This window comes from Heterodontus francisci, chromosome 25 (genome assembly GCF_036365525.1).
Source record: "Heterodontus francisci isolate sHetFra1 chromosome 25, sHetFra1.hap1, whole genome shotgun sequence".
Classification (NCBI taxonomy): domain Eukaryota; kingdom Metazoa; phylum Chordata; class Chondrichthyes; order Heterodontiformes; family Heterodontidae; genus Heterodontus; species Heterodontus francisci.
Window position 1 is genome coordinate 43,015,004 of NC_090395.1, and position 23,613 is coordinate 43,038,616.

Here is a 23,613-nt window from a genome sequence, read left to right on the forward strand (position 1 = left end):
TTTTATACTCATATATCTGAGGAAAATACAGGATTTATGTTTCATAAATGACTGGAAATAAGAGGTTTTGAGGAAGGAAGAGGAAACAAAGTTATTTGCATCTTAAGCAAAGTTGCAAAGTGCCAGATAAATAGTATTACCAATAATATATTTGTGAGGCCAATGTCTTTCAGTATGAGCATGCAATATTATTATTTCAAATCAATCAGGGTACATTACTGTATTACAGTGAAGAGGAAACTGCCATTATGAATATGATTCAGGGCACCTCACTAAACATAATAAGGCAGACTCCAGTTATCAGAGTACTTGTCAGACACACTTCAGGAGATCTACTAGTTATCATCAAAATATTTTCACAAATCCACTGTCAACTGGAATGAAGATGCAAATATGCTGTAGGCTTCTTTGCCATGCATAACACAAAATGAGTTGGACTGTTAGATTCTTTTTAATGTAGCAAGTCTCCATCCCTTGCCCCCAGCCATGGATTTCTTTCAAACTAATAAATTCAATTATAGTCTTAGGATTCAATCATTAGCCAAAAGTAGCATTTGAATCTAATAACACATGAGACAAACATCTTATCTTCAACATTCCCATGGCTGTTTGTATATAAAGAATAAAAATTCTGAAATGCCTCTAATTACCTCTAACCAGTAATCTGGCTGAGGAGATAGCTCTTCCAACGGAATTCTCTGCAATGGCTGTGTATTCTCCAGTTTCTTTTGGACTTGCACCAAAAATGCAAAGGGAACAAACCCCATAGACATTTGTTGACCAGAAGTTTGCATCGTCCATGATATTTATATTATTTTTGAACCAGGACACTTTAGGTGGAGGGAATCCTTTAACAGCGCAGCTCATATTAATGTCAGATCCACTGGGTGCAATGTGACTCTTTAACCTCACAGTGAATTCAGGGGCTCTCGTATTGTTCAGAGCCTTGTAGTTTGGCAAATTTAAAGTAATTGGATCTGTAAAAAGAAACAGAATAGTAAATTAATGGCTATCAAAAGCAATTCCTTGTATTATTTCAGATCTCTGACATTAACATTTTTGGACCATATTAAAATAGTTCTGCTTTTTTTATAGGCTAAGTGCTGCCAGTTCGCGTGGAACAGCACAAAGTTGCAACTCTTGGCTGGAAAAGTGTCAGAACCATTCTGGCGTGCTACAGAAGGACATCTCATGTCAGGCTGTCGTCGCATAACATTGACAAAATGCCTAGAGAATAGGATGCAAAGGTTGGAGACCTCCATCCTGCAGGCAAAACAGAGTTGCTGGAGACCATTACTGGGAACAAAATGCCTGAATATTCAAACTAAATATGTGATTTTATTGCCAAATTGTAGTGCATATTATGCATCTATGAAGGTTAGTAGGAGGAAAATGAAATGTTTCCTGGTTCTAGGAGCCTGGATGTGAGTCATTCCATGTTTTACCAATTTTAACAGTAACTGTTGAGGTACTAAGTGATTCAGTTTTCCAGTAGCTGAGTTTTTTCAAAAGGAGCCTAACTAGAGAAATCTGGTCAATGAGAATTTGCCTGCAATAATGCTTATTTTGTGCCTCTAATTAACCAATTAAGGCAAAAGATGTCAACCCAGTTCCAGATAGCTGCCGCTTATATACAGATCCATGGTGCTAGAACCAAAACTGATTTGCTTTGTATAGTTAACCCTTGAATTTTAAAAACAAAAATAAAATGTAAGCTGTAGCCCAAGTTTTTAAAAAATTTAGGCGCTGTTTTCTTATGAATCTTGCATTGAAAATTATATCTAGATTATAATTTCCTGATTAGTTCTGGCCTACTTTGTACTTATAATGATTTTATGAACAGTCAAACCTTGAGATTTTACATTTCCAGTTCAGTAGTTGAACAGGCACCAGGGTGCTTCAACAGTTTACTGCTCATTGGTTTTAAGTGCCCTAAGCAGATTGCCATTTGGCGAAGTGACACTCCTCTTTCTCTCTCCGCAGTTGTTGCCTGACCTGTTGAATATTTCCAGCTTTTTCTGTTCTTATTTCAGATTTTCAGCATTTGCAGTATTTTGCTTTTGCAACAGAAAATTTGAGTTCTGCCTCTGTCCTGATTCTACGTTGGTCAGAAAATGAGGTTTTAATGTTTGCAGCCAGGTTAGGTTCATATTCAAGAAAGAAAGTTATTAATAATATTAAAACTGAATTGATTCGCAGCAGGAACTAAGAGCTAGATTTATTCTTTGTGGAGATGATCACAAAGCTCTAAATTCCTGACAAACTTAGTGTTAATTAAATAGCTTCACTCAGAGTCCAGTAGGACAAAACAGCAGGAAGTGGAAAAGTTACAACAGAGTTTTGGAGAGGGATATATGCATTTCAGAGGCTGGGTTTTAGATATGGCTGTGTTTGCAGACAATGCAACCACTAGGTGGCGCAGTACTAGCACATGCGCAAATACAGTCTCTTACACTGAAACATCACTGTCTGCGACGCTACAGGCAGCTTCCAGGATTAAAGATGGCACTGCTCAATTTATCACAGAAAACAAATTCAATCTGAAAATCCCATCCATAGTTGCCATCCCCGCCTCCATCCCACCCCCAACATTCCCATGCTCCCTCCTGCCATTGCGTTTCTGTTTGCTGGTCCCTCCTGTGCCTGTTGTCTCGCCGCTTGCTCCCCGCTGTCCGGGGGGGTGGTGAAGCAGTGAGCGAGTGGCTGAAGGCGGGGGGGGCGAACAGACGGAGAGCGGGGTTGGGTTGGGGTGGGGTGGGGTGGGGTGGGTGGGTGTGGAAGCGAGGAGCGGGGAACGATCAGCTGAGGTGGGGAGGGGAGCAGTGGCGAGGTCTGGAGCGAGTGGCTGAGAGGGGGAAGAGGCAGCCGAGGAGGGAAGCAGCTGGTGGGCTGGGAGCGAGTAGCTGAGGGGGGGCGGGGGGAAGCAGGCGGGGGGGGGAGCAAGTGGCTGAGGGAAGGTGGTGGGGAGCAAGCGGGCGAGTGGGGTGAAGCAGCAGGGATGGTGGGAGGGAGTGGGGTACTGTTTGGGTGAATGGAGACAGCTATTGAGGAATGAGGACATCATAGTGTGGTGATGTCATGCGCGCGCATTCATACTGGCAAGCTGGCAAATGTTCACACGCACTGTTGATGTCTGCGATCGCTCTGCGCATGCTCTGCTTTGTCAGGAGTCCCTTTGTTTAGTGGTATAAGTAAACACAAAAGTAGTTTGATATTGCTCTTCTCCTCCTGCATATGAGATTTGTTTAATATTATTGTTGGATAAAGCATGGAAACAGGTTTTTAAACATTGTCATTTATCTTTAACAAATACACAACAATTTGGTTAAAATTGGTGCATGAAATTTTGACCTGAAATTCAATGATGGGTTCATTATTTTAAGTGTTTCTGCAGTGAGAAAAAATGGCTACAAATATTTCTTACCTCTTTGCTTTGAAATGCACCATGGCTCTCGTGTCTCAGAAGCTTCACTATAACCCATATCATTTTTTGCCAAAACTCTGAAGTAGTATTTAAACCCTGGAACAACATTTATGATTGTGAATTTGTTGTTGAAGATGTTATCCCCCACTGTATGCCACTTCAGTCTGCTCGAATCGTTTTTCATGACAACATAATACAAATGGTCATCTAGAGGTTCATCTCTGGATGGTTCCCAAGAAACTGTCACTGTGTTAGGGACATTTTCATTCAGTGTTATTGGACCTGGAGGTTTGGGGACAGCTGCAAAATAATACATGCCAGTATGTTACAGAAGGATATAAAATTATTTGAGACTTTTAATCAATTTTACAATAAAAGTTGCAAGGTTAAATATAATTTCTATCCAGTAACATTCTGTAAAACAAACTACAGATTATTCAGATTTACTCTTGGCCTCATGGTTCACTAGCACAAGAAGGACAAGCTAAACAAAGCTGCTTTCACAGTATTATAATTTAATTTTTTGCTATGGGCTGGATTTTACCAGCCCTCCGATATCGGGGGTTGTGTCGGGGGCGAGGGGGGCCCGGAAAATTCTTCCGGGAGAGGCCTGCCTTGACCCCCGACACCGAGAAGGCCCCGCCACATTTTACCGACGGCGGCGAGGCCTCAGTGTGGCCCTCCCCCTCACTGCATGGAGGCAAAGCCTTCATTTGCCTATTACAATTAATGCAAATAAATGTTAATTAACTTACCTGGACCAGACGGCCGTCTCATGCCTATATTCCGGCCGGTGGCTGAAAGTCCCGCGCCTTCAGATTCCCGTTTGGGGATCCGAGGTGAGACACTGGTGGGGAGAGGGGAGGAGTGTAATTCTCAGGGCAGCTGTCGGGGGGTGGGGGTGAGGGAATCTTTTTTGATTGGTGGGGGGATGGTGGGAAGGGGTTAAAGGTTTAAAGTTGTTAAAGGTCAGGGGGAAAGGTCGGAATCTGTTTAAAAGTATTCTGAGGGGGGACATGTCCAATTAATGAATCAATTCTCCCTGGGCAGTGTGGGTGAGGGGAGTGAAAATGTAATTCTATGTGTAACTGCACTTTTCCACATTCTTTGACTTTAAAAAAATGAGAATGCACCTAAAGAGCTTGAAGCCTTTTAAAAATGGTTCCAGCGCCTGTAGGGTGGCGCTAGACTCCATTGCTGGGGACGGAGAGGCCACCATCTCTGCGTCATGGGGGGCAGCCGCACTGCCCCCTCCATTTAAATGAGCCCCTATGCAAAATATCGCGGGGCTCAACGGCACACAAGTCGCGCATGCGTTGAGCCTTCTACAAAGCTCGCCACCATTCTCAGCAGTAAGTTTATAAAATTCAGCTCTATGTTTCAATGTATTTTTTCAATTCAGATGAAATTGTGTCGGGTTATTACAAGTTAGGACTATTCCTCAATACAGTGTTTGCATGTACGTGCAACATAATTAAGTTCATTTTTTAATAATTTGTATCATGACTTTCTGCTCACTTTCACAATGAGCCTCCTTAAGATTAATTCTAAGTTGATATAAAATGATCTTAAGAAATATGACAAAGAAATATGACAAAATACTATGAAGAAAAGAAAAAGTGTCGGAGGGATTTTCTGTCAATATATGGTGACTAGGTACTTTGAAAAAAGTTTAATTTGGTTTTGCAAACCTTCTTTCTGCTTTACAGCAAACCTATTACGATCTCTCCAAAATCAGGAAACTATTTCCTTCTTGAAAAGTTCTACATTCATGGCATATTCCATCATTATGAATCAGAACAGCACAATTTGATCATCATTTTTCATTTAATTAATCGACTCTACATTGATTTAGCTGCCATCATCACCAAAAACAGATTATCTGGCCACTTGTTCAATTGTTGTTTATGAAACCTTGTTGTTTGCAAATTAGCTGCCATGTTTGCTTACAAAACAACACTGACTGTGAAGTGCTTTGGGATGGCCTGAGAATGAGACACTGACTCAGTGGTGACAATGTCTTATCTTATTGCTGTTTGTGAGATCTTGCTGTGTTTGAACTGGGTGTCATATTCCCTTATATTACAACAATGAATACACTTCAAAAGTACTCATTAGCAGTGAAGCACCTTGGAACACCCTGAGATTGTGAAAGGCGCTCTATAAATGCAAGTTCTTTACTTCATATAAAAGCAAATTCTTTCAATTTTTATATGAAAATTTAAGATTCAAAGTGCACTTAATTACCTGTAACTCTTATCTCAAAGCTAAAGGATTCTTGTCCAAGAAGATTCTTCAGTGTTACAGAATAAATTCCAGAGTCTGATCTCTGGGAAACTGGAATAAAAAGCTGAGTGCCATCACTGCTACTGGTCACTGTAGCTTGCTTTGACAGCGAAAATCCATCTTTTAGCCAAATCACTTCAGGAGGAGGTGATGCCTAAAAATGTACATAGAAATCACCAAGCTTTAAACTTGTAAGTTATCTTTCAAATGCAAAAATAGATAAACCAATTTATGGAGTTCCTCACTTCAAATGGCATTTGGACTCGAATTGCATTTCCTTCTTTGATGATCATAAAACCTTTTACAGATCCATCCATTATAAACTTGGGGCACACTGAAATGTAAGATAGAAATAAAAGCATAACTTTGCAGAAGACACAGGTAAATATAAACCTGATAAATTTGAAAGACATCATTGGTGTATCTCTACAATGATACAGTCAGGGATGAATTACAAATGTGTAGGTGGCTTTTGTTGGCTTTGGTTATATGTGCATGACTGGGTTATTTAAGATTATATATAGAAGTCCAAGAGCAAAAGAGAATTCAATACACATCTATTATCCTAGTCATCACTTATCCCTCAACCAAACCCTAACAGATTATCTGGCCATTTATTGCATTGCTGTGTGTGGAACATCACTGTGCATAAAATGATTTCCACATTTGTCTACATATCGACAGTGACTACATTTCAAAAGTACTCTCGCTCCACAGATGCTGCCAGGCCTGCTGAGTATTTCCAGCATTTTCTGTTTTGATTTCAAAAGTACTTTATTGGCTGGGATAACTCAGGATGTGAAAGGTGCGTAGAGAGAAGTATTGTTTGATTTAGTCTGGGAAATGAAATGGCACAAATAACAGAAGTGAGAATAAGAGAAAAATTGGGAAATAGCGACGACAACATAATTAGGTTCAGTGTGAAAATAGAAAAGGATGATTAAGAGTCAATGATAAAACATACTGGTCGGAAAAAAGAACATTTTCAGTAAATTAGAAAGGGATCTGGTGAAAATTAACTGGGCAGGAATGTTAGCAAAAAGATCAATGTGTCTGCAGTTAGAAATTTTCAAAAATAAAACAGAATCCAAAATAGATAAATTCCTATAAGGCAGAAAACAGAGTGCATGAAGGAATGACGCTTCATAGATAAATTGAGAAATTAAATGTAAGTAAGCTTTAAAAGGGAGTCATATAAATCAAGACTAAAATAGTACAGATAATCAAGAGGAATAAAGAAAGTGTAATGGGGAGGTGAAAAGAGAGTTTAGAAGTGCTAAAAGGGAATATGCAGAAATTATTGAAGATAAACACAAAAGGAAATGGTAAGTGTTTTGATAAGCTTATGATTTGTTCAAGTTGAGGTAGAACAACTTACGGATGAAAGCGGAACTCTAATTATGGAGCATTAAGGCGTGGTGGAGAAATTAAATAAATATTTAGCATTTGTTATTTATTAATGCTGATGGAAGTGAAAATGTAGAAGACATGGAACAATTGTTAGAGCTAACTATAAATGAATTGCTTCTGAAAAAAACTAGCAAAATTCAGGGCAGATAATTCAGTGGGCTCTGATGGAAATCACTCAATGCTTCTGAAAGAAATCAAATTGGGGATAGGAGAAGCTTTGGCCACACATAGATATACAGTCATGGAGAGAGAGCTGGGCAGTAGGGTTTGTTTTGGATTGATCTAGTGAAGGAACCAGATGGGCCAAGTGACTCCCTTCTATGCTATAAACTTCTTTAGTTCTGTGAGCAGGTACTTCTGTCCATCCCCGGAATGCCCTGCTGACGCAAGTCATTCTTCTGGGTGTTAGGACTTTTGAATAGGTGAGGCAGGCTCCCTAGATTCTGCTGAGAAGTTGAACCGAACATGAACCAGGAAGCTACAGAGAAGAGCCTGCCACAAGGGAGGAAGAGGCAGTCTTCAAACTGCCTAAAACACTCTGGGTTTATTTGAGGCAAACTTTGATTGCTGCTCCTGGGACCTGTGCAGGACAATGCTCTGAGAATGACTGCGCAGGGCCCAGTCCAAGCACAAGGTTAAGTTCGCCTCCACTGACCTTAGACGTTGAACGCTGCAATTTAATGGGCAGCTCCTGTGTCCATGTTCAATGAGCACACATTAAAGTTAAATAAATTTGCATACAACCCATCCATGTATGGGTGAGTACATTTCCAGCCCATTCTCACCAGGTCAACTGAAAAACCAAGAGAACAGATCTGCAGAGCCTGGACCACTAAACCATTTATATAAACAAAAAAATACATATAATTTGATAGATTAACTGGCAGAATGAGGTATTTTACTTTTTTCCAGGACCTGTGTTTGAATGTAACTCAGCTAAGAATAAAGTCTATCTTATGAATTTGACCAGTATTGGTCACTTTCCTGTGTCCTGGGGTCCCTGTCTGACTCTCTACACAGAGCAGAAACATTGGACTATATTTTACCAGCCCTTTGGAAATGGAGTGGGAGGCGGGAGGGCTGGTAATATGGCAGGGGAAGGTGTCGAGAGAAGAGACCAGCATCTACCCACCGCCGTGGCATATTACCAGTAGTGAGAACCTCAGTGGCGTGGCTGCCTGCCAGGTGGCCAATTAAGCCACTCAAGTGACCAATTAAGGGTCACTTCCTGTCTGTTAGCATTTTGACCATATCAGGAGGGGCCACTGCCAAGTGGGGAGACCACCAGTTAAACCCAGGTAGCCTCCCAGCTGTTTTCTGGGGGAGGGGTGGGGGGTGGCCATCGTTATTGGCTGTTCCATGGCCCATGGACGGGTGCTCCAGCTGCAATGGACACCCCCACAGCTAAGGCGCGACACTGGAATATTCCACCCTCCCCCCACCCACCCCATGATGGGGCCTGCCTGTCAGGCCCTATCTTGCTCAGAAGAACTTACCTCATCATCGAGGGCACCTTTGCACCTTAATTAGCAGCCACTGGAAAAATGCTGCCCCCGGGACCCATCACCAACTGCCGTGGGGTTGGCTCTCGCTTTTGGTCCTTGCAGCGGGGCTGCTCAACATCTGAGAAAATTCAGCTCATTCTAATCCTCAGCATTTTTCTATCTTGCCTTAGCATACAGAATATATTGACCTGAAGGATTCTACTAATCCTTTCTTTATAGTCATGGCCAATGAACCATTACAGTGTCTGTTTCATCTTTCCTGAGACTACAGTTAAAACAATAAGGTTAATCCATAAATGCAATTACCTGGTGGGGGCATGGCAAGGACATAATTATCTAATTCTATGGGTACGCCCATTCCACCATCATTGATAGCTCTTACACGTAGAAAATGCATTCCCATTTTCTTTAAATCTTTCACTGTATATGAAGTCAATCCCACAGCAGCAGTGTTGCACCTAGTCCAAGTAGTACTTCCAGAAGATTTCATTTCAACAATATACCCTTTAGCAGCATCATTGCCATGGTTACTTGGTGGTGTCCATGCTAGTGATATGGTTGAGTAGGTGGAGTCTGTTACTCTGAGATTTCTCACAGCTCCAGGTAGCTCTGCAAGCAGAAGGTTGAGTAAAATTGTCAAGACACATCTCGACCATAGTTTGAGATTGACTTAAAAATAATTGCTGAAATTAGAAAATGTTTCAAAAACTCTAAACCCTGCATTTCCGAAAATTATACTATGATTCTCAAAAGGGTTGTAAATGGACAAGGTTAATTGCTTCACCGTTAAATAATTAGTCACTTTTAATCAGTGGAGCTGCAAAACCAGGTACGTGTGCCTTTTATATAAATTTGATTTTTTGGACATAAATGTGGCTAGAAAAGTGTAAGCTCTGGAGGCATCATGAGAGGTTTGATTCTCAGCCCTCAGTTATACTACTATAGGGAGGTATTGAATGGAAGTGCAGCATTTTACTCAAGAATGTAGAGATAATTAGGAAGGAGAGACACACAGTGCAGCTCTTATTCACCTACTGGCTGCTGAGAATATGATTTTGGCAGAAGGCTGGGAGTAGACCATCTCACTGATCTTGTTCTGGGATGATATGAGGCAGAGAATTAGAAGTGCTGAGGTTAATTGCTATCTTAGAAAATGCTTTGAATAATCATACCCCTGTCCACTATGAGTAACAAAATTACAAATACTTTTTTTATAAGCCGTGTAAGATTTCACTAGGTTCAACAAAAACCTTATCTATGGTAGGATACAACAATGACAAGGTGACATCACTACAACATTTTCCCTAATCTTCTTGAGCATCAAAGGAACTATAAACATTATTGAATAAAATAAATTTGATCAGTAGAAAACAAATGCAATTTTATACCAATGTATTATACATTGGGCCTGCCCATTCATGAGAAATGAAACATGGGGCTGAATTTTCCCAGCCTTGTGGAGACAAGGTTGGAGGTGGAGTTTGTGGGGGCGGGGGGGGTTGCTGTTGGGGGGACGGGGGATGCAGGGGGTGCTTGAAAAATAGGGGGGATTGGCATTGGGACATTCCCGCTACTGAGGACATTTCCCAGGGTCAGGCTGGTAACAGGATAGGTTGCCCGCTCTACAGAGGTATGCATCCACTTAGGGTGGCTAAGGTCTCAGTTAGGCACGATTTTGCAGTGTCGCTGGAACTTCCCACCATCAGAGCACCACCGCACCCTGCCACATGCAGAGACTGTTGGCTCATTGGAGGCAGCCTACCTGTGGCAGGCGGCGGTGGTCGGTGGAGGGTGGGGGGGGGGGTTGCGGTGGGTGCGGTTATTGAAGCCAAGAGTTTTCATGCCCCAATGACGGGGCCATGTGGATGAAAAGCCACGATCATGGAGGGAGTTTCCTTCTATCCCAATGTCCCTTCCAGCTTTGGGAGTCTTCAGTGCAGCCCTTCTGTGTTGGCTGGCAAGGGCACCTCCATGTTGAGGCACCCTTGTGGTTGCCGACCTGCCTCAACAGCACCCACCTCTCCCGGAGAGGCTGCTGAGGCTTCAGAGCTGCTGGCCCAAGGATTGGGCCTGCAGCATCGAGAGCCCGCCTGCCGTCCTTCATAAAATGGCAAGCACGAAGGCAGCCAATTAGTAGGCTGCCTCCCAGAAGATTATGTTGCTGGTATCACTGCCTGAAAGAGCGGGCTCAGGACCCCCATTTAATCCCGACCTCAGGACCCCCATTTAATCCCGACCTCAGGGTCCCAAAGCCCACGGGAAAATCCAGCCCGTAGTTTCACTCATAATACTATCAACATTTATACAATTTTAGCATCTGATTAGCTCCACTTAAAGGGATTATTATAGATTACACTTCTTGATATGTTATATTTTATATGCTTTATATTTCCTTATTATTATACAATATATTTTGTCTTTATTTCTTGCATTATTTCATATTATTATGATGAGCTATTATCCCTATTTGTAAAGTACACTGAAAGTACTTACTTATGAGCTCACGAGCAAACACTGCTTCAGTTTCACAGCTGGGCTCCCCTGGACCAGAGGAGTTCACTGCAATCACTCGGAATTCATACTCCAGCCCTTCAACAACATCAGTGACCGTCCACTTCTTACCTACGTAAAATTGGGTTCAATCATTTTAGAAATCACAGCAACTGCTTAAGATGCCTTTTTGCCCTACTTTCAGTTAATATGTAACTGAATAAATGAACTGGATGTATTAGTAATATGGATGTTGGTTCTTAACTTGTAACCTTTCAGACTTTCAACATTCAGATGAGTGTTCTTTATTTGTCTGTACGCCAGCATCTAAAGCATGAATGGTGTTTTGTGAACATTGTGAAATAAAATGAACCAATCGTTATTCGGTTCTACCATTGCAGCATTCACAAAAAAATGGGTTTTTAAAAGACAGTTATGGTTATACACAACACAGACAACAAACTAAAGCACTGAATTGAACTCTTTCTTTGTTCATGGAATCTGAATACATTGACAATCTTTTTTTATATATTCACATTCCATAAAAAAGCATGCTAAGAGTCAAAATTAGGGTGATGGTTGCATTCAGTCTCAAAGACACTAATTTTGTTCTCGCAAAGTAACACCTGCAAATATGAACATTTTCTCTTCAAAAATGATTTTTAGAGGAAGTGACTTAATACATAATAATCCTTCAATAGGTTAGCTGAAAATTTCCGTCTCATTCCGACTGATGAGTTTGGCATATTAGAACTAACTTCAGTAATCTTGTTGGATCAGCTATATTACATGCAAGGTAAAGCTTAATTAAACTTTTTGATTTATGCTTTTTTAGAGAATTAATGCCATTTTCTTGCATAAAATGATGATCTATGAGAAATTAGGTATTGAATATTAATTATTATGTACCATGCATTTAAATCTTTAATAATGTTAGAGTAAATTCTGAAAACAGTTTAAGACTGTGTCCTAATTGTTGCATCAAAATGGCTGAGAGTTGATATTACCTGTAACTGGAGAGTCAGTGACAGCATTCCAAATGTTGCTCCCTTTCTTACGCTTTTCTATGATATATCCAATTATTCTGGAACTACCAGTTTTATGTGGTGGAGTCCATGACAATGTAATGGATTTGCTGCTTGCATTCAGGATGTTTGGTTTTACTGGAGGTCCAGGAACAGCTGGAGAAAAATATTTGCACTAAACATTAAATTTGGTAGTTATTTTGCATGAAAACGATTTGAATTGTCCAACTGCTTTATATATCAATGTAGCCATAAAATGTTTGGGACCTTGTCCAACAATACAAGAACCTACCTTTTCTACCAGCTGTGACTGCATCCGATACCAATGCTTCACTTATGCCTTCTGAATTCACTGCCAAAACTTTGAATTTATAATTCTTTCCAAGCTCCACTTTGTCAAAAGAGAATGTTGTTGTTGACTTGTCCACTTCACCAACTTTGGTCCACGTGCTTCTACCAACCTGTTGTCTTTCAATTACATATTGTTCTATAGGTATACCACCATCATCTTTGGGTGGTTTCCACTTAAAGGAAATACAACTTTCAGAACTTTCTAGAACTTCTACAGGCCCCTGAGGTGCCTGTGGTTTATCTGAAACAGGACATCAATAAAACCTTCAAAGATTTATTTCAAATCAAATCAAACTAAATGCTAATATTTCTGTCATAGCAATTGATATCCTGTAGTTAAAGGCTTCAGATGATGTCAACAAGGTTTGGTATAGGTTTGTAAAATTCGCAATTCTGAGTTATATAAGTAAAACATTTTAGTAACGCGTATCTGAAATTCTTATTGATTCAACACAACAAGGATTAAAAAAAATACACATGATGGCCCCAAAATGCCATGGCTTTAATCATGGCATTTGTACCAGGGTCATGGGCAACTGATGCCCTCCCAGCGCTGACTCTGTTGGAATAATCAAAGATAGGCAGGAAAGTAACTTGTGAAGAGGACATAAGGGGCTACAAAGGGATATAGATAGGTTACGTGAGTGGGCAAAGACCTGGCAAATGGAGTATAATGTGGGAAAGTGGGAAATTGTCCACTTTGGCAGGAAGAATAAAGAAGAAGCATATTATCTAAATGGTGAGAAATTGCAGAGCTCTGAAATGCAGAGGGATTTCGATGTCCTAGGGCCTAAATCACAAAAGGTTAGTATGCAAGTACAGCAGGTAATTAGGAATGTTGTCATTTATTGTGAGGAGAATTGAATACAGAAGTAGGGAGGTTATGCTTCAGCTATACAGGGCATTAGTGAGACCACATCTGGAGTACTGTGTACAGTACTGGTCTCCTTATTTAAGGAAGGACGTAAATGCATTGGAGGCAGTACAGAGAAGGTTTACTAGACTAAAACCTGGAATGGGCGAACTGTCTTATGAGGAAAGATCAGTCAGACTAGGCTTGTATCTGCTGGAATTTAGAAAAGTAAGAGGCAACTTGATTGAAACATATCAAGATCCTGAGGGGTCTTGACAGGGTGGATGTGGAAAGGATGTTTCCCCTTGTGGGAGAATCTAGATCTGGGGGTCACTGTTTAAAAATAAGGGGTCACCCATTTAAGACAGAGATGAGGAGAATTTTTTCTCTCAGAGGGTTGTGAGTCTTTCGAATTCTCTTCCTCAAAAGGCAGTGGAAGCAGAGTCTTTGAATATTTTTAAGGCAGAGGTAGATAGATTCTTGATAAGCAAGGGGGTGAAAGGTTATCGGAGGCAGATGGAAATGTGGAGAAATCAGTTCAGCCATGAACTTATTGAATGGTGGAGTAGGCTTGAGAGGTCGAGTGGCCTATTCTTGCTCCTAATTCGTGTGTTCATATGCTCGTAATTGGGGGATAGCATGGATTGGCAGGCACCTGCAGCACTATGGGTGCACCTTGAGCGCCCACTTGCCCCAAGCTACTGGGAGATCTGAGGCTTGATTTTTAGGCCCCACCAGGGCCAGGATTGGAGGCTGGTGGAAGCTAAATATAGCCTCCCCCCCTCAAGCCAGTGCATCAGTTCCCCGGCTCTATCCTGCCTCCACACCATTTTTGCAGAAGTGGAATGAGGGCTGCAGGGCTATCTGCCCACATGTGACGGGTAGCCAACCTGGCTTGATAAGGGCCACTTAAGGCCAATTAATGGATTCGGACTGGAATTTTCCAGTTGGTCTCCAGGTTCCTGCAGGCGGCGGGGGACAGTTTAGGTGCCTGGAGGCAGCTTCCCAGGCAGCAGAATGAAGGGGACAGCCAGAGGACCAGGCAGGCTTAGAGGCCCTCCCTGCCTTCCTGGGTGTTGCAGAAGCCACAGGACACCCTGTAGAGGGGCTCCCCACCCCTGTTGTGTGATTGCCCTTAAGAGTGATGTCCCTTTAAGATCTTAGTATGCTAATGAGCTACGCACCAGGGCACAGTCATGTGACTACTTGCCAGACTCACTCTGCAACTGTAATGGCTAGAGGCAGGTCCAGTAAATAGGTAGCTCTGCACTGTATGGTAGTTTAGCTGTTTAATAAACCTGTTTGAGATCTTCAACAACTGAACTCCACACTTCTCATTTATGTTGCATCAGACAACATCAAATGCTTCTCATTACAACTCCTCCCCCCAAAATTGGTGATCTGGCTGCAAAGGGCATTTTTTAGTTGAAATTTTAAAAAGGTTGGAGAGAGGGCACCTTCATTTTGAAGTGTCCTCTCCCTTACTTACCTTCCTTTGCAGCCTGTAGATTCTTTCAAGCTGGAAGGCCTCTGATTAGACCTCCAGTTCGAGAGCCCACCCACCGTCCTTAGTTGGGGGGTGAGCTTATCCTCTAGCCATTAATTGGCCGCCCTGGGGAAATTACCATGAGTGACTGTTTCCCAAATTGTCCGGGTTTCATTTCAGCCTGATGGCAGGGTTCAGAAGCCCACAGGGAAAAATCCTGCCCCGGTCTCTGCTGCCAGATTCAGCAAAGATACCAGGGGTTGACCCCACCCTAGTGCAAGGAACATGAAAATTGGCCTCAAGTGATTCCCTTGGTAAGGAGGTTGCATTAACTTTAAAAATAAGTTCACCCATTGTTATGTTTTTGAGGTCCAGGTAGTTCCATGGAGGTTATTACTTGCACTCTTGAAAAGGCCTGTACACCTTTTATCACTGAGTGTACCAGCATCAGAGTGTATCTCGTCAGCAGACGTGGTCTCTTCAGACTACTAGAAATGATCGGATGTCCACCAAAGCTACTAAGTATCATCACCTCATTCCATGACAATATGAAAGGCACAATTCAGCATAGCGGTGCCTCATCAGAACCCTTTCCTATCCTGAGTGGCGTGAAACAGGGCTGTGTTCTCGCACCTACACTGTTGGGGATTTTCTTCTCCCTGCTGCTCTCACATGCATTCAAGTCTTCAGAAGAAGGAATTTTCCTCCACGCAAGATCAGGTGGCAGGTTGTTCAACCTTGCCCGTCTAAGAGCGAAGACCAAAGTACGGAAAGTCCTCATCAGGGAACTTCTCTTTGCTGACGATGCTGCATTAACATCTTACACTGAAGAGTGTCTGCAGAATCTCATCGACAGGTTTGCGGCTGCCTGCAACGAATTTGGCCTAACCATCAGCCTCAAGAAAACGAACATCATGGGACAGGACATCAGAAATGCTCCATCCATCAATATCAGTGACCACGCTCTGGAAGTGGTTCAAGAGTTCACCTACCTGGGCTCAACTATCACCAGTAACCTGTCTCTCGATGCAGAAATCAACAAGCGCATGGGAAAGGCTTCCACTGCTATGTCCAGACTGGCCAAGAGAGTGTGGGAAAATGGCGCACTGACACGGAACACAAAGGTCCGTGTGTATCAAGCCTGTGTCCTCAGTACCTTGCTCTACGGCAGCGAGGCCTGGACAACGTATGTCAGCCAAGAGCGACGTCTCAATTCATTCCATCTTTGCTGCCTCCAGAGAATCCTTGGCATCATGTGGCAGGACCGTATCTCCAACACAGAAGACCTCGAGGTGGCCAACATCCCCAGTTTATACACCCTACTGAGTCAGCGGCGCTTGAGATGGCTTGCCCATGTGAGCCGCATGGAAGATGGCAGGATCCCCAAGGACACATTGTACAGCGAGCTCACCACTGGTATCAGACCCACCGGCCGTCCATGTCTCCGCTTTAAAGACGTCTGCAAACGCGACATGAAGTCCTGTGACAGTGATCACAAGTCGTGGGAGTCAGTTGCCAGTGATCGCCAGAGCTGGCGGGCAGCCATAAAGGCGGGGCTAAAGTGTGGCACGGCGAAGAGACTTAGCAGTTGGCAGGAAAAAAGACAGAAGCGCAAGAGGAGAGCCAACTGCGAAACAGCCCTGACAACCAATTTTATCTGCAGCACCTGTGGAAGAGTCTGTCACTCTAGTATTGGCCTTTATAGCCACTCCAGGCGCTGCTCCACAAACCACTGACCACCTCCAGGTACTTACCCATTGTCTCTCGAGACAAGGAGGCCAAAGAAGAAGAAAAAAAAGAAGTACCAGCATCTACTAGTTTGTTGTGAGAGCAAGGACATGGGAACTCCCAGCATAGGTACCCTCGGAAGAGCTGGCTGGAAGTTCCAGTAGGGCAGTAGAAATTTCCCCCAATGGTCCATTCATAAAAATGTGATCTTTTCATTTTAAGTGGTTTGTTCAACGCATCTCAAGTCTCTGCAAAACAAAAAGATGCATTGTTTCTCGAGACAGAAGGTATCAGAACATAACAGAACAGTTTGAGGCATCAATACATGAAACCATGGAGACAAGTCTGACGAACCACTGCATTCAGTTCCCAATCGCAGCCATGCTGAATGGGGACTAGCTTTATCCCCCTTGGTCAAAGGAACCATTGAATGAGAATTTCCACTGACCCATTGTTGTTTCCTTCCTGCCAGCCAGTCAGCCAACACATAGCTTCCTTGAGGGGACTAGTAAGAGTAAACTTGTGGGAAGAGAGGGTAATGCATCATCATCATAAGATGCTGCATATAATCTAAATTGTATGAACAGAGATTTTATGCAGCTGAACACAACATTGAATATGACATAAATCTAACTTATGAATAAAAATGGAATAATATATCAAAGAAAACAGCAAGAAATGAATACATTACCAATAACTGCCAGGCTGATGTTTGCATTTGTTGTACCACTTTCATTCTTCAATTTAATTGTCATCTTTCCACTGTCCTTTCTATTACAGTTGGAGATTGATAATCGTGTAAAAGTTCTACTGTTGTCAATGCTGATTCTGCTGTCTTCAAACAGTTCATCCCCATTCTTGTACCAAGACACCTTTACTGGTGGCTTTCCTGAGAATGGCACTTTCACTGTTGCAGTATGACCAGCCTTAACAAGTATAGGTTTCTTTCCAAGTTGGTCAAGCACATCCTGATCAAACTCTGGAGGATCTGATGTTGAACAGTAGCATTAAAGACAATAATTAACAATCATCTAATAATTTCAAATTCCCTTACACTAAAATGTTTCAACTGATGCACAATAGTATTTGTTCTACTGATCAGTTCCTATTGCTACCACTTACTATGCGTGCTTATATGGAAAAAATAAGGGCACAGATACTAATTAACTGCCATGTGAGTAAGGTTATTGATGTTGGCTGGAGGAGATTGCATTGTGTTGATTTAGTAGAATGTGTAACAGCATTCTATAGGACCAACATATAGTTTATTTATGTTATTTTTCATAATTCATTCAATGTGAAGTGCTTTAAAATGTCTTAAGAGACACATTAATGTCATAGAGTCATTTACAGTAGAGAAGGAGACTATTTAGCCCAACAGGTCCGTGCTGACTCTCCACGGAGCAATCCAGTGAGTCCCACTCTCCCTCTCAATCCTCATACCCCATAATCCTGCAAGCTTATTTCCTTCAAGTGCCCATCCAATTTCCTTTTGAAATCATTGGTTGTCTCCACTTTCACCACCCTCGTGGGCAGCAATTTCCAGGTCATTACCACCTGCTGTATATAAAATTTCTTCCTCACGTTCCCCCTCTGTTGCCCAAAACCATGAATCTGTGTCCCCTAGTCCTTGTACCATCGGTTAATGGGAACAGTTTTTCCTTATCTAACTTATCTAAGCCTGCCATAATCTTGTACACCTTTATCAAATCTCCCGTCAATGTCCTTTGCTCCAATGAGAACAACCCCAGCATTTCCAACCTAACCTAGTAACTAAAATCCCCCATCCCTGGAACCATTCTGATAGATGTAATATATAAATGGAAGTTCTTTCTGGAATTTATACATGGGCTGTGTCTTATTGCTAAAAAAAATGGCAAATGTTATGTTTACACATAGCTATGTTTAAATTTGGCAGCTGTCAGTTTGAATAGAATTTGTAGCACAGATTCATGCTATTTGTCCTAACAGTCAATGTCAGCATTTTTATACGTGCATCTCCACCCATTCTAATTACCTCTTCCCATCCTTCCGCATGATCAAAACTAAACTAATTGACAGGCAATGCACAATAAAATAGTCTACCTCCAAAATATAAACTCATGTAGAGGACATGATGGTGTGTTTGCAAATGACATTCTGCTAAAGAATGGGATAACAATATTCCTATACCTTAGCAAACGGAGTTGATTCACAATACCATACTTCATCTGTCACTCATTCAGACAGCACTAAAATACCAGATTCAAATGCTCTAATGTGTCAACACATATGAAATCATTTGTTTCAAACTTCAGTGAGAAATGAAAGAGCGCTTCACTGAATTGATCAAATACAAAAAATTGCCAGATTGTTCTTAGCCACTTTGCAAGACCAAATTATGAACTACAGTGCTGGTTAATCTCCAGGCTATGTGTTTAAGCTAATGTAAGCTCAGTGGAAACATAAAGGCTATTCAATTTTCTTTAGCGAATGCTAAGATTTTAGGAAGCAACTTGTAAAAAGTGCAAATCTGGAGCATTCGGGCTGGATTTAGTAGAGTCAGCGGGGCTCCTGTTGCGGGTAGAAAAGGTGCTGGGAAGCCCACCTCAGCCATTCAGAGCCCCACCCGGCTCTATTTAATGCTGCCCGGGCAATTAACTGCCTGGTGAAAGGGATGGGCATCACACCTCCAAGAGCTGCCGACCAATCAGAGGGCTGACAGCTCAGTAGTATCGGCAGCACCACCGAGAGAAGTGGTCATTGCCGGTACTACAGGAGGCCTTGGATCCAAGCCTAGCGCTAGAGACCTAGACTAAAGCGAAGTGAGGCGGTGTTGCTGGGGCGTGCCGGGTAGACCCTGGCGATTTGGGAGGGAAGGTGGGCATTGAGTGCAAGGGAGGGGGAGGTTCAGGGAGGTGGGTTGTTTTTTGCTGGGTGCCCTCCATGGGCCACAGATGGCCCAGGGAGGAGGCCACCCCCCAAGCCTGCAGGGAGGCTACCTAGTTTTACTGGGTGACCTCCCTGCGTAGTGGAGGCCCCCCACCACTAACTTAATGTCAGCAGCAGGGGGAAGCGGCCCTTAAGTAGCTGATAATAGGCCTCTTAAGGGCTTCAATTGGTCTCTGTGTGGGAAGGCCGTCATCAGCCTATCCCACCTCTGATTTAATTATGGTGCAACGGGAAGGACAGGCTCTCCACCTTCCCCCGCGCCCCCCCCCCATCTGCCTGTCGCCGCAATTCTCTGGGCCCCTCCGCCTCCTAGCCCGTCTCCAGGGGACCCATTACATCCAGCCCAAAATGTGCATCCATCAGATATTTTGAAGACTTTGGTAACTTATGAGTCACACTGTAAAGCAATTCATGTTGTGCTAAGGTTTGTACAGTCTGCAAATTTAATATTCTGCACTTCTGCTGTTGTTGATTATTTCATACAGAAGGAATATATTGAGAGGAAGGATTTCAGTTAAAGGAATAGTTTGCATTCAAATTCTCTTTTTTTCTACTGTTGTGCATACTTGTTGGTTTACTGTGGATTTGAATTTATTTGGTTGCCACAAAAGCTATGTTATTTTCATAAACATTGTGATTTACCTTCAACAAACAGAGAGGCTTCAGTTTTCCCTCCATCAGCTTCAAATGTATACGTCCCTGAATCTTCCTCCTGGACACTGGGTATAGTCAATTTCTGTACTGCTCCCTCCTTAGTAACTACTTTTCCATCTCCTGAAGTAATCTATAGTCACCCAAATATAAACAAATATAGACAAGTTTACTTCAAAAACAAGAAAAAAGGAATGGGAAAAGGAAGGTCCCAGAACATCCCCATCCTCAATGATGCCAGAGCCCCGCATGTGAGTGCCAAAGACTCGGCTGGAGCATTTGCAACCATCCTTACCCAGAAGTGCTAAGTGGATGTATCTCAGTTTCCTCCGCAGGTCACTACCATCAAAGAAGGCAGTCTTCAGCCATTTGATTCGCTCCATGTGAAATGGCTGAAGGCACTGGATACTGCAAAGGCTATGAGCCTCGACAGTTTCCAGGCTGCATTGCTGAAAATTTGTGCTCCAGGACTAGTCACGCCTCTAGCCAAGTTATTTCAATACAGCTACAACACTGGCATTGAAATGATAAAGTGGAAAATTGCCCAGGTATCTCCTGTTCACAAAAAGCAGGACAAGTTCAATCTGCCCCATCAGTCTACTCTCAATCATCAGCAAAGTGTTGGAAGGGGTTGAGGACAATACTATCAAGTGGCACTTACCAATAATCTGTTCACCAATTCTCAATTTGGGTCCTGTCAGGATCATTCAGCTCCAGACCTCATTACAGCCTTGTTCCAAATATGGATAAAACAGCTGTATTCTAGAGGTGACATGAAGGCAGCACTTGATGAGTGAAGCATCAAAGACACCTAGTAAAATTGAAGTCAATGGGAATCGGGTGGTTGTGGGTGGGGAGCGGGAAGTAAGTCTCCAGTGGCTGGAGTCATACCTAACACAAAGGAAGATGGTTATGATTATTGGAAGCAAATCATCTCAGCCCCATGACATCAGTGCAGGAGTTTCTCAGGGCAGCGTCCCGGGCCTAACCATCTTCAACTGCTTTATCAATGGCCTTCCCTCCATTCTAAGGTCAGAAGTGGGGATATTCACTGATGATTGCACAGTGTTCAGATCATCTGCAACTCCTTAGATAATGAAGCAGTCTGTGCCCGCATGTTGTCCAAGTCTTGCTACATTCACACATGGACTGGTAAATGGCAAGAAACATTTGTCACACAAATGCCAGGCAAAGACTATCTCCAACAAGAGATAATCTAACTACCTCCCCTTGACATTCAATGGCACTATCAACATTGAATTCCCCCAACATCAATATCCTGGCAGCCACCATTGACAAGAAAGTTAAGTTGACCAACCACATAAAGAGTGTGGCTACAAGAGCAGATCAGAGGCTGGAAATTCTGTGGCGAGCTACTCACCTCCTGACTCCCCAAAGCCTTTCCACCATCAGGCATAAGACAGGTGTGTGATGGAATACTCTAGCCTGGATGAGTGCAGTCCAACAACACTCAACGAGCTCGACACCATCCAGAAGGATGCAACCCGCTTGATTGGCACACCATCCATCACCTTAAACATTCACTTCCTCCACCATTGGTGCACCGTGGCTGCAGTGTGTACCATTGACAAGATGCATGCAGCAACTTGCCAAGGATTCTTTAACAGCACCTCTCAAACCCCCAACCTCTGCCACCTGGAAGAACAAGGGCAGCAGGCGCATGAGAACATCATTAGCTCCCAGTTGCCCTCCAAGTCACACATCATCTTGACTTGGAACTTGACTGTCACTGGATCAAATTCCTGGAACTCCCTCCCTAAATCATTGTGGGAGTACCTACACTACATGGACTGCAGTGTTCAAGAATGCAGCTCACTAGGAGCTTCTCAAGGGAAATTAAAGTTAGGCAATAAATGCTGGCCTTGCCAGTGACACACACAGCCCGTGAATTGATTAGAAAAAGTTATCCATGCAAATCGGACCGTGAGGAGACTAAAATCAATAGCTTTTAACCTACTTACTCAGTTTTAAAATGTTTCAGTAAAAATAACTGAACTACCTTTGTACCATTCTTAAACCAGGTGCCTTGTGCATTTTGATTTGCCATTACACAGCAAAGATCAGCTGCTTGTCCCTTTCGAGCACTCACATCTGAAAGTCCACTTTTGAAACGCCGAGCTGGCTCTATGATAATGCACAAGAAAATGTCACATAAAAGTCAAATGTTTGCTGTAAATTAGAAATTAATCTGTACTTGAATAGTTCACCTGTTGAATGTGGAAGCATATTTTTTTAAATTGCACTACTTTAACTCATTATATAAATCATGTGTAAGTTTCAGTCACAGTCCCTGGGCAAGTTGAATACATTCATGGCTTGGCAATATCTGGTTTCTAACAAAATTCTAGTTGAGGTCAAAGCTTTATGATGACTGTATAGATGAAACAAATATTTATACTTCACAGTTACCATTAGATCCCAATGAAAGGTCAAATATCTCCCATTCTATGATATTGAAGTCTTCCTTTTTCCTGTATTCCCAGATTTCTTTCGCCACACATACTAGTGACATAGGGACGTTATTCAATATTAAATGTATCCAGATATTTTGATTTTTCCCCTGCACCTAACACTAATAACATAGCTGACCACACAATACATGCAATTGTAAAGATTTCATCTCAAACCCTCTGCCAAATTATTAATATCAAGAGCATTTGAAAAGCACTATGGCCTTGAATTTCTTCCCGGTAGCATTTTTTTTCCCAGCACAATTCACCCAAAATGGGCCTAACCAGTGGCTATAATCATGAAACTCCAAGCACAAATTGTGGCCAGCACAAATTGAGTTTCCATGAGTTTTTTTGCATCTGTTTAAAAAAACTGCGCTAGAAGCTGACCATGTCCCCAGATCGAACTCAGCACCATTGCAAGCTTTCGCTAATTGCGCCCGTTTGCGAGCCGTCGAGGGGGTGCTTAAAGTTAAACTTCTTTCGGGCACAAGGACATAAATAAGCTTGTTTTAAAAGGTTTTGATTATAACTTTTTGTTTTTAATTTACCAAGAAACTGACTACTGTACTCCAATATAATTAGTATTGGTTCTGTATAGCTTTTCAAGTCATTTTCACATTTAAAATCAGGTTACTCACAGGTGGTGGACTAGGTACTCTGATTTAAAAAAAATGCTTTTTTGTGATAAACCCATGATGAGCTATACTAATAAAATTGCATGAGTTTACCACTCTTAAATATATCAAACAATATTTTTAAAGCAATTTTAAAAAAATGCATTCTTATATGGCATATTTTGCCTTCTGTGATATACAAATAAGTTTGAGCAGAAACTCAAGAGAAAAAAAAGTTCTCCAAACTAGCACAATTTGGGTCTCAATTTGTGCCCTGACTACTGATTGCACCCAAGAGAGAACTCCAGGTCTATATTTCTAATTTGCTGAAAATATCCATTAAGTAGGATCTAAAAGCTAAAAGTAACTTAATTTCACAACGTTC

The 23,613-nt window shown here is 42.2% G+C and overlaps 1 protein-coding gene across 1 annotated transcript in view; it reads right to left on the bottom strand.

Moving 5' to 3' along the window:
* Window positions 1–537: 537 nt before the first annotated feature.
* LOC137384019 (immunoglobulin-like and fibronectin type III domain-containing protein 1) overlaps window positions 538–23,613 on the bottom strand; it is a 61,396-nt gene continuing 38,320 nt past the window's right edge. Inside the window, exons 14-25 of the mRNA XM_068057586.1 lie at window positions 22,161–22,285; window positions 20,132–20,273; window positions 17,250–17,546; window positions 12,433–12,732; window positions 12,123–12,296; window positions 11,119–11,247; window positions 8,932–9,234; window positions 5,956–6,044; window positions 5,672–5,864; window positions 3,425–3,724; window positions 651–977; window positions 538–560 (exon numbers count right to left, since the gene is read on the bottom strand). Coding sequence (XP_067913687.1) covers window positions 538–560; window positions 651–977; window positions 3,425–3,724; window positions 5,672–5,864; window positions 5,956–6,044; window positions 8,932–9,234; window positions 11,119–11,247; window positions 12,123–12,296; window positions 12,433–12,732; window positions 17,250–17,546; window positions 20,132–20,273; window positions 22,161–22,285 — 2,402 coding nt within the window. The remainder of the gene's footprint in view (window positions 561–650; window positions 978–3,424; window positions 3,725–5,671; window positions 5,865–5,955; window positions 6,045–8,931; window positions 9,235–11,118; window positions 11,248–12,122; window positions 12,297–12,432; window positions 12,733–17,249; window positions 17,547–20,131; window positions 20,274–22,160; window positions 22,286–23,613) is intronic.